Source organism: Cricetulus griseus (genome assembly GCF_003668045.3).
Source record: "Cricetulus griseus strain 17A/GY chromosome 1 unlocalized genomic scaffold, alternate assembly CriGri-PICRH-1.0 chr1_0, whole genome shotgun sequence".
NCBI lineage: Eukaryota > Metazoa > Chordata > Mammalia > Rodentia > Cricetidae > Cricetulus > Cricetulus griseus.
Window position 1 is genome coordinate 227642984 of NW_023276806.1, and position 11835 is coordinate 227654818.

Here is an 11835-nt window from a genome sequence, read left to right on the forward strand (position 1 = left end):
TCATAGTTTCCAAATTGAGACCTTGCTCTGGGTGTGGATTCTTCCCTGCAGGTGCTAAGGAGTAATGCAAACTTGGGGGAGAGTGCTTACTCAATATTCACAAGGAAAAACATCAAAGTGTTCACATATTTTAATCCAAGACAAAGAAATTAAGTATTAGTTTCCTGTCTGGGTCTACCTGAATAAGACTAAAAACAGCGTTCTGCCTCCCTGGGGCTTTAGATCCTTAGTCTGTTTTCTCTTCAGTGACTCTCCAGCTTGAGATTTGTTGATTTGTAAATTTCTTTTGCAAAGAAAACAAAATACAAATGTCATGTTGGAAGCTACTATCCCCTCCACTTGGTTACTAGAAGACTCCAAATTGGAAAAGGTAATATCCAATATCAGTTTTGTTTACATACATATTGGACCTCAGTTCATACTAAGATTCATACTGCACAAGGTCCCTCTGGGTGAGATTCCATTGCTGGGAAGAGCTTCAGGAATTCAGACCTTGCCTTTGCTTGGGGCGGGGGCTGACAAAGGAGGGCCCATCTCAACTTGGAGTTGTCCTTCTTGTACAGGCAGCACCTGGCTATGCAGTGCTGTGTTCACTGCTGGCACAGAAGTACGTGGAGGTCTGGCTGGGTCTGGTTGAGTCTAATGTCAGGGGGAAATGGTCGCTCTCGTTTCTGGAGACACTGTACCCTTCCGGGACATCGCCTTTAGTAGTGCTGCCAACACTTCCCGAGTAATGGATCAGCCTAAATCCCTGTCCTGCATCTTGTCGGTACCAGAACATCCAATAGTGGCCCATATTCTGAGAGCACCCCAGGACCATCTTTCTTCCTGTCTGTGTGATCCAGTATCTCGGTGTCTGGGTGATCCCAGCATCTGTTAGGTCTGTTGGAGAAAGAAGCATAAGGCAAATAAGAAATAGCGTGTGCCTTGTGGGGATAGGAAAGATTTGGAGCTAGGATACGGAAAGCGATGGCAGAATTCTCCAACACAACACACAACTCACCTGCTCTTAGCAGGCAAAGCATCACACAAAGCAATGTGGGGCTCATGGTTACACCGAGAAGGGATCACCCCAGCTGAATGCTGTGGTCTCAGGACTGAGGACAAGAATTCTGAGCCTCTTCTTCTTGGGAGTGATGGTTGGGCCTCTAATGCCACCACCCTCTTGCAACTTCTGAGACAGGCCTCTCTTGCTCAGCAAAGACAACAGGAAAAATGAGTTTAGGTACCAGGAAATGAGGGTAAACCACACTCCAGTGGTTTCCCTTTTCCAGTTGGGGACTTTGTCCGTTGTCAGCACCTGTCTTGGCATCAAGGCTACCCTGCCCAAGTCCTCCAACAGTGGGTCTCATTAAAGTTTGGAGACACCCTCCCACCTCTCAGATGGCTGGATGCAAACTAGTAACTGAAACTGGTCTTCACTCCCATCCTTTGCGGTTTGCCCAGAGTCTCTCTAGAGATCTGTGGAGCTCAGTGCCATCTTGTGGCCAATACAGGAATTTTTTCCTGCAATCACCCAAGGAAGTGTCTGAGTGACTGATCAGCAGGAGGAAATTCCAAAAGTATTATAGGACGGTTTTTAATGATCAATCTTATTAAACTTCAATCCAAACTCTAATTCTAGTTCTGACAAATTGTTGGAATTTTCATGTTTAGCATCTATCCCACATTCGTTTAACTGTTGTGTACACAACAATTACAATACAGTATGAGCTTGTTTTCCTTAAAATTTTCTTTTACTAAGACAGACAGGCATGAGAAGAACTGTTACTCAGTATAAATATTAGGAAAAAAGACACTGGAATTGACGTGTGATATGGACAGTGTCTGATTTACATAGCTTGATGCTCACTGCTTTTTCTTTGGCTGTCACAAATTTTACCAAGCAGAAGAGTAGAAATGATTTCTGTATATAATTAAAACACAAAAACCTTCCCCAGTGCTGTAAGAACTGAGCTTCAAGCTATGTAAAGCAGACACGACCCATATACTGTATTATGGTCCAGTATTTACAAGCAAGCTGTGTGCTCTGTATAAACCAGAAAATTAATGAGAGATTACCCTGCTACCCTGACCAGGTAGCCAAGGTTAAAAAAAGTTAAGAAAGAAAGAATTTGAATCACCCCCAAGGACAGGCACTTGCCACCCATGCTGTGGCTTTATTTGCTCCCAGGAGACAGGAAAAACAAAATATGGACTATTTGAGGATAACATCATTAAAATAGGACATGGACAATTCCTTACCAAAGTCATCATTGTTGAGGAAAGATATCTGGTATACAGAGTCACCCTAATTTATGATAGGTGGATTTTGAGGGGACTGGAATTTCTCTAACCAGCTTACGAGTGCAACAATGGTGGCTGGCTCTGTGACAGGCAGTTCCAATCTTAGAGCACTGATTATCTTTGAGGAGAAGCAGAAACCCAGAATGTATTTATTATCAACTCTCATTATACATTTAGGTCTCATAGATACATCTTGGCTTCACCTATGATGGGCAGACAATTGTGTTACAATATAATTGTATTGGTAACAAAGAGTATTTGGCAGTATACACTAACTAAATATAAAAAAATAAGGACATCAATTTTTAATTCCTTCTTCTCAAGTTAGAGACCTCAAGGACATTATTTCAAACTGAAAGTCTTAGTCAAGGATTGAAAAATTCACTTTCTAGTTATTGCTTTGGGGTATTGAGACTGCACTGAAGCGTGAGAGAAAGTGAGCTACGGTGTGACTTCATGGCAAGAGCAGTGGGAAATTGAAATAAAATGGAAAAAAATGCTTAATACATGGTGTAGTCGGACTTTCTTTGGTCTGCCAGCTCCCAAATAATGACACTGAGACTTCTTATTCAGTATGAAAACTTGGCTTTAGCTTAGGCTTTTTCCCAGTTAGCTCTTAGAACTTAAATTAACGCATTTATATTAATCTACATTCTGACACGAGTCTCTCTCCCTCTTCTCCATATTGTGTGTCCAAATTCCTCCACACCTCACTGTCAAATCTCCTTGACTCAGACCCTCCCAGAGTTCCTATCTCTGCCCAGAAGTCCCAACTGTCCTCTCCTGCTAGTTATTGGACGTTCAGGTCTTTATCAAACCAATCAGAAGGTATCTTAGACAGGCAAGGAAAGAGAGAGACACACCTTCACACAGTGCAACCAAATATCCTACAACCTTATGCAATGAAGTGAAGTCTTATTCCCATCTTTTTTGTGTTTATCAAGTAACTGCCATTAAATTTAGCATACATTTTTAATTCCTGGGGAAAGGTGAGTAATTAGAACACCATCAACCACTTTTGCTCTCTCTCAAACCAGTCTGCCTGCATGCCACCATGCCCTGCCACGATGATAATGGGCGAAACCTCTGAAACTTTAAGCAATACCAATTAAATGTTTTCTTTTGTAACAGTTGTCATGGTTATAAGATCTTTAAATACCTGTTCTACTCAAAGATTTCAGAAATGGACTGGATGCTTCAACCATATTTCTAGGTTTTACACACATTTATATTCAGAAACTGGTCATATGTTAATGGGAAATTTCTATGCAAAGTGGCAAATTGGGTTGCATACAGAAATGCATCCAGGTTTGTTTAGTAAGTAAATGTTTCTCAACAAATTCATTAATTCTCATATATTCTGAACCCCAGACTGGATAACTGGGAAGTAGGTAAAACTAAGATCAAAGACAAGTTCTACATTGTGAACACTATGGCAGCAGAACAAGAAATACTCTATTTACCACTTAATCATGGCTGAGTTGGAGTAGAATGAGTCTTCTTACTTTGAATCCATCTGCTTTTCTTTGATTGGGTTGACCAGTCGCATTAATCATGAGTTAATCCTGCCTGGTGGACTCCAGCATCATGGGAGCTAGACAAAAAGATAGAAGCAAGAAATAAAGTCATGACTGAATACAAAGAGGACTTCTTCCACAGGTGTGAAAGCAACACCTAGACCAGAAACACCCTAGTTACAGTCACAGATCACTTGGAAAGAGGTGCATTCAGAAGAGGAGCCTACGGACCAAAGCAGGGTTGAGACAGATGTGACAACTCAGTCCAGGAGAAGCCACCTTGTGTTAAGTGGTGCTAAATCAACTGACCTAGGCTGTCATCATTTTCAGATTATGCTTGGTAATGAAACATTTGTGTACAATTTAGAAAAAAAAATAAAATAACCACCAGTTTACCATTGTATTTAGAAGGTCACTAAAGTCTAGCAGTAAGATGGTGACAGATACAATGGTGTCCACAGGCCAAAAGGACGTTTGCCTCTATATTCTGTATCTAGCGATGGTCCCAGATGTTGAGCATCAAAGATCATTTGAACACAGAGGCTTCAACAGATACTCAGGAGTGAGTGCCCCTTGGTTTCTTCCATTCTTGTTCAAGATACTATCAGTTTTAGTTCAGAATTCATACCCAGAATGTCTGAGCAGACTCTAAACCTTCTCTCCCTTGTGTCTCCATCTTGGGATCTACATCAGAAAGCCAAGAGCTCTGGCTGCCAGCCACCTCACTAACCTCCAACTTCTTCCTTTCAATCTAGCTCTTTCTCTAGGAGATCTGCAATAAATGCCATCTTCCCATGATAACTAACTGGTTCTGTATCATCACTGTGGTGGAAATTTAGTAGATGTATTGGTATCATAAGTGGTCTCAATGGAAGAGCACTCCACGGATGGCATTCTGGATGGGTCTCTGGTCTATCTAAATTCCTGTGGGAAAATTGCCTGTAAGAAGGCTTAGGATTCAGCCACTTAAGAAAGCCTTTATTCTGTTCTGGCCACTGGGGCTAGAGAATGTGGTACCACATTCCAGCACTCACTATAGCCCAGTAATCAAAGAGATGTGCTTGCTCAGAGTTAGACTTCATTTCTGGCAGGGCAAAGTACAATTTAAGGTGCTTCCACTGTTGGTTCCTCAATCTACCGAGCAACTTTTCAATTATCCCTTTCCAAATTCCAAGCCACTTTCCATCCAGGAATACTCAGACTCAAGACAAAGACCAGAAAAGTCAGAATTAGAGGAATTAAAGAAGCATCAGTGGAGATCTCTGAGTCTAAGTTGTGGTCCAAACCTGCCTGAGCTTGCCAGTAGATATCCCTGAGCACAGACAGGTTTGCACTGCCCGGGTTTGCAGTGCCTAGAACACTCAGAGCTCCAAGGTTCCAGTGCTGAGAATTCTAATTTGTCATTGAATTCCAGGTGGGGGTAGTGCCTCTTCTCTGCCTGTATCTTTATGTACAGAGAAGAGGCAGGAACACAGCTCTGTGGTATAGCTGCTGGCACAGAAGTACACAGATGTCTGGGAGTGGGTGGCTGACTCCAGAGTGAGGGAGAAGTCCTCTGCGTTTGATCTGGAGACACTGTACCCCTCAGAGACATCTCCTTTTTCAGTGTTGCTGACATCGTACGAGTAGTAGATTAGCCTCAGTCCCAGCCCTGGATCCTGTCGGTACCAGAACATGCAGTCATGTTTCAAGTGCTGAGTACAGTTCACTGACACAAGTTGCCCTGTCTTCAGGATCATCCAGCTGGGAGTCTGACTGATGCCAGCACTTACTGGACCTGTGGAAGAGGAGAAGTGAGTGCTCTCCCAGTGATGGAAAGGTTTCGTCTCAGTCCCTAAAATGAACACTGAGACATGCCCAGAACTCACCTGCTTGCAGGAAGCACAATGCTGCACTGCATAGTAAACTGAGCTTCATGACCTAGATTCAGCAAATCAGAGGGACCGATGAATCTCTGTTGTAGAAGGGACATGGGCAAATGACTCTGAGTTCTCAGTCTCCCTGCCGCGCACCAGGGCCACACCCCTTCCTCAGAGAATCCTCTCCAAAATAAAAGCCCATGCAAGGCTAAATAGAATCAATTGTCCAAACTAACTCAAATACCTCTTGACTTTTTTGTGTATTGCAGCCCATGAGTCCATGGGTATTATATTCCTGTTGAGATATAGTTCCTCATTAATACACTGGTCTAGAATTATAGGGAACAAACAAACAAAGGATTACAGGGAACACCCTTGTGGTTTCCTCCTGGATTTGGACTCATGTATCTCACACAGCCTTTCCTTAATTAGCCAGAACGCAATTAACATTCTCTACCTGCAGTAAATCTCTCTGATATCAAGTTTTGAAACCTAAGAGGGAAACCCATCAGCCTTTAAGGAATTATGTGCTATTTCTTGTCAATGTATGACAAACAGAAAGCTTGCCAACTGTATCCAGGCCATCTTTATGTATAAAACCAGTGCACTTACTTCCATGCTCCAGATGACACCACATCAGGGATCACACCATGCTGGTGACTGGCCTCTCTTCATGCTCTGTGATGGGCACCCAGTATAACAGAGTCCTGTCTGTGGTGGGAAACACCTGTTGACCTGTCATATGTTGTCTTAAAAGTAACTCTTTAGGAAATAACTGTCAGAGCATCATTATAAAATGGCATCTGTGGAAAAAAAACTGAATGAAAATAATAAGAAAAATTTATTGTCAGTAGCAAAGATGGAGACATAAGTGTGAGAAAGACCTGGGAGAGATGACAGATTCCAGGATCAGGACAGGTACTATATTCTTAATAGAGGCACATGCCATGGGTAATTGTCTCTTGTTTAGGATGGTGTCATGAATTGATGAATAGGGGGATCTGTAAAAATTAAAACCCTATATTTTGGGCAAAGAGCTCACAATTCAGAAAGACTTTAGAATTTGTTTAATCAGGTTCTTGGTGATTTTTGGCCAAAGATCCTGAAAGTAAGTTCTGTGGCCATTCCGTGGGAGTCTTGGTTTAAGATTCAGTTCATCATGTCCCTTGAGATGGTCTCCTGGATCATCACTAGCACATCTGGCATCATTCAGCATCTATAGTGCTGAAGGTCAAATTCAGAGGATAAAGAAGAGTTTTCTTTTTTCTTTTCTTTCTTTTTTTTTGAGACAGGGTTTCTCTGTGTAGCTTCATAGATCAGGTAGGCCTTGAACTCACAGAGATCGGCCTGCCTCTGCCTCCCTCCCTCCCCTGCACACACACAGAGTGCTGGAATGAAAGGCACGTGCCACCATCACATAGCTTTAAAGATGAGTTTTCTAGATCACAATTGTTCAGTCATAGTGAAGGCAAAACCATCCCTTCCCAATATAATCTCACCCATATGTATGTACTAATCTCACCACAGCATGATATTGAAAATTAATAAATAGGACCTCCTGAAACTGAGAAGCTTTCGAAAACAAAGAACACAGTCAACAAAACAGCAGCCCACAGAATGGGAAAAGATCTTCACCAACCCCACATCTGACAGAAGGCTGATTTCCAAAATATACAAAGAACTCAAGAAGCTAGTCACCAAAACACCAAACAATCCAATTAAAAAGTGGGGTACAGAACTAAATAGACAATTCTCAACAGAGGAATCTAAAATGGCTGAAAGACACTTAAGAAAGTGCTCAACATCCTTAGCCAACAGGGAAATGCAAATCAAAACAACTCTGAGATACCATCTTGGTCCCATCAGAACGGCGAAAATCAAAAACACCAATGACAGTTTATTCTGGAGAGGATGTGGAAAAAGGGAACACTGCTCCACTGCTGGTGGGAGTGCCAACTTGTACAGCCACTTTGGAAATCAGTATGGTGACTCCTCAAGAAAATGGGAATCAGTCTACCACAAGATCCAGCAATTCCACTCTTAGGCATATACCCAAAAGATGCACATTCAAACAACAGGGACATCTGAACAACTATGTTCATAGCAGCATTATTTGTAATAGCCAGAACCTGGAAGCAACCTAGATGCCCCTCAACCAAAGAATGGGTAAAGAAAATGTGGTACATTTACACAATGGAGTACTACTCAGTGGAAAAAACAATGGAATCTTGAAATTCAAGGCAAATGGATGGAACTAGAAGAAACCATTTTGAGTGAAGTAACCCAGTCACAAAAAGACAAACATGGTATGTACTCACTCATATATAGATTTTAGACATAGAGCAAAGGATTACCAGCCTATAATCCACACCACCAGAGAAGCTAGGAAACAAGGAGGACCCTAAGAGAGACATACATGGTCCCATGGAGAAGGGGAAAGGGACACGATCTCCTGAGCTAATTGTAATTGGGAGCACCGGAGGAGGGGGGAGGGAGCTAGGAGAATGAGAAAGGGAGATGAGGAGGAGTGATGAGGACATGAGGGAGCAGGAAGACTGAGTTGGGGGAAGAATAGAGGAGAGCAAGATAAGAGATACCATAATAGAGGGAGCCATTATAGGTTTGAAGAGAATTCAGGCACTAGGGAAATGTCCAGAGATCTACAAGGATGACACCAACTAACAATCTAAGCAATAGTGGAGAGACTACCTTAAATGCCCTTCACTGATAATGAGATTGATGACTACCTTATATGCTATCCTAGAGCCTTCATCCAGTAGCTGATGGAAGCAGAAGCAGATACCCACAGATAAACACTGAGATGAACTCCTGGAATCCAGTTGCAGAGAGGGAGGAGTGATGAGCAAAGGGGTAAAGACTAGGGTGGAGAAAATCACAGAAACAGCTGACCTGAACAAGAGGGAGCTCATGGACCACAGACTGATAGCTGGGAAACCGGCATAGGACTGATCCAGACCCCCTGAACGTGAGTGTCAGTGAGGAGGCCTGGGCAATCTATGGGGCCTCTGGTAGTGGGTCAGTATGCATCTCTAGTATATGAATGTAATTTGGGAGCCAATTCAACATAGAGAGATACTCTCTCAGCCTAGACACACCGGTAAGGGCCTAGGCCCTGCTCCAAATGATGACAGACTTTGAAGATCCCACCATGAAAGCCTCACCCTCCCTGAGGAGCAGATAGGGGTAGGTGGGGGCAGGGGAGGAGGAGAGGGAGAGGAAACTGGGATTGACATGTAAAACAAGCTTTTTTTTAAAAATAAATCACTGGACTGTTCATCAATAGGTAATAGCTATCATGTGTGATTTATTTGTCAGTGGAGTTTTGAAATGTCTGAATAGAGATATATGTTAACATCTCTAGTTAGTTCATGTGATGACTCACCAGGCATATATATGTATTTCTATTTCTTTGGTTTCCAGTTCTTCAACTATAAAATGACAAGACAAGAGAGTTTGCATCTGCTTTTGCACATATATAATGATGAGGGCGGTCTTTGATTAGCAAATGCAACCAAACATCTGGATTTATATCATGCACTATGTATTTTATGCCTACTGAAGTGTTATATGTTTGTGAAGATGGTGTGATGGCTAATTTTATATATCAACCTGGCCAAGCCATGAGTAGCCAAAAGATTTTGTCAGACATTCTAGAAGAGTATATGTGGATGTTTTCGAGTACTGACATTTAAATAAGTAGATTTTGAGCTAATAATCCATTTAGTGTAGCAAACCAAGTAGCCTTTCAGAATATGACTAAAACAGAAAGACTTGCTCTCTCAGGTGAGGTAGAAGCACATACCAGACAGCTGACAGCTTTTAGACTGGAACAATAGCTCCCCCTTGCTCTCAAGCAGATCAGCTCACCTGGATTTAGAGACTTTCATCATTGCATTAGCCTATACCTTAAAATGTCATTGAAAGGATAGATACATGATTGGTAACAGATAGAAAGACAGACAGACAGACAGACAGACAGACAGACAGATCCTGCTGGTTCTGTTCCACTGGATACTTCTGACTGATGTAGATGGATGCTATTGGCTTCAATTATAGGTGGAAAATATCAGTTGAACAGCTTAAGAATTATGGCCTGCATTGGTGAGCTCATGTTGGGATGGGAGGAAGAGTGAGATGTGGCAATGAGCAGATTTTTTGCCCTCCATAGCTAACTCTCAGTCAAGTCAGTTTTTGTTAATGATTTCAAAGTTACCAGAAGATATGACAGGGTTGGAAAGGGTAGCACTCTGATTTTGAAGACAGGTATCTTTTTCATGAAATAGACATTGTAACATAGAGCTATAAGCATGGGACTTAGGCCAGGAATTTAATTGCATCGGTGCACCTATTTGATGTGGTCAAATTATTACACTTACAGGCCAATTTTTATCTATAAAATGAGAGCAATAATGTGACTTACCTCTTAACATTTTCTCCGTTACATGAACTTCTTAGCTGAAATTTTATAAATAGGAATTTATTTGGTATAAAGTCAATTGTCAATAAATGATGTGTTTGTCTTTTGTTTCTGAGTTATCTCATAATATCCTAACTGATCTGTAATGGGCCTTGCAACAGTGTGTTGAGTGGCTTTCATAAGAGAAGCCATAATGTTCCATACCTTAAACATGCTGCCTGCCTATAATATTAAGGAATATTATGAAGTATTATAAAGAATATTTTTTCCATTTCAACTATAGCCCTGAATTGGAGAACATTATGCTAATTGACAAAAGACAGAAACAACAACAACAAGAAAGACACTTCATGATAGTACTTATGTGAAGAAACAATGAGCAGAATGCCAGCTGCCAATGGCTGGCAGCTGGGGGCAGGTGAGAGTTGCTAACGAGAGGGACAAAGTTGGACTTATGCAGGAGGCACAAGTCTGGAGATTGGCTGTAAATTATAGACCAGATGCAATATAACATTGCATTACACACTTAGCAACACTTAAGATGGTAGATCTTATTTAAATCTTCTTTCCATCACTAGCAAATAAAAATTTGTCTAAAAGGGGGTAGGTAGAAAATTAAACAGACTACTTTGGATACACAGTCTGTGGGATCACAAATAATTTTCTTTTTCTTTTTCTTTTCTTTTTTTCTAATTGATGTTCTCTGTGAAAATGTCTCATGCAAAGTAGATGTCCCAAAATGTGAAATGAAAGAATACAATCAATGAATAAGGAGAGTTGCTCCTTCTATCACGGTTGGCTATGCGTTGCTCTTGAAGGTTGCATATTCTCTAACCAGTGACCCTTTCTCTTTGCACTAAAGGCAGGAAACAAAACATCCCTGTATCCTCCATGGAGATCACAGAGGTCTTGAAGCCTCTCCCTTACCATGACAGCACAACTACATTCAAGAAAAGCATGCCTTTATTCTTATCAGAGTACATGCTTGTTTCAAAATTGTGTACTCCTTGGGCTTGTTTGGAAAGGGGTTAAAAATCATGGCACACCACCATGCCTGAGATGGGGAAGCCAGGTGAGGGAGCAGATCAAAAACAAAGGATAAGGAAACAGGAAACAATATACATTGGAAAAAGAGACATCAAGTAGATAGTTATTGAATATAAAACCAGGAAAACTGCTTCTATCACCTCAGATACATGAACAGATGAAGTGATGTTTGTCTAGCACAAATTCTGTGAACACTAAACAGACCATAGATTTATGAAACCACAAGTGTCTGAGAAAGGCCTGTCACTTCTCAGGGCCTGAGCAAATTCACTGGCTGCATCCTGACTCCTTTCTGGGCACAGACAGGAATGTCTTTGTACATAATGCTGATGCTCAGGCAGGGCTGTGTTACGTTGATAACCCAGAGGAACAGTGCAGAGTCCTTAGGTTCCAAGGAGCTCAGGTTTTTTCAGAACAATAGTCACCAAATTGCTGTGCCGAAAATCCAATAAGGACATTTCCTTTTCTCTCTCTTCTCTGTTGAACTGAGGTCCCTGTCCCAGGGTTTTCTGGGACCAGAACACAGAAAGGAGTCCAGAGAGAGCGGAGCATCTCACTGTTCCTAGTTGTCCTTTGGCTTTGATGTGTTGAGGTTTGCATGACTCTGGAATCCACTGGGCCTAAGTGTCAGGAGACAGAGCTTGATGAGGCCCTTATTGGGTGGCTAGTATTTAAGGCTTGAATAACA

At 41.7% G+C, this 11835-nt stretch overlaps 2 gene segments (V, D, J or C); both read right to left on the bottom strand.

Moving 5' to 3' along the window:
- Positions 1-574: 574 nt before the first annotated feature.
- Positions 575-1049, bottom strand: LOC103164131. The segment is given in 2 exon segments: positions 575-882; positions 1004-1049. Coding segments are annotated over 2 exon segments (354 nt in total).
- A 4154-nt stretch (positions 1050-5203) lies between these two features.
- LOC113832606 lies at positions 5204-5720 on the bottom strand. The segment is given in 2 exon segments: positions 5204-5580; positions 5672-5720. Coding segments are annotated over 2 exon segments (426 nt in total).
- Between the last annotated feature and the right edge of the window lie 6115 nt (positions 5721-11835).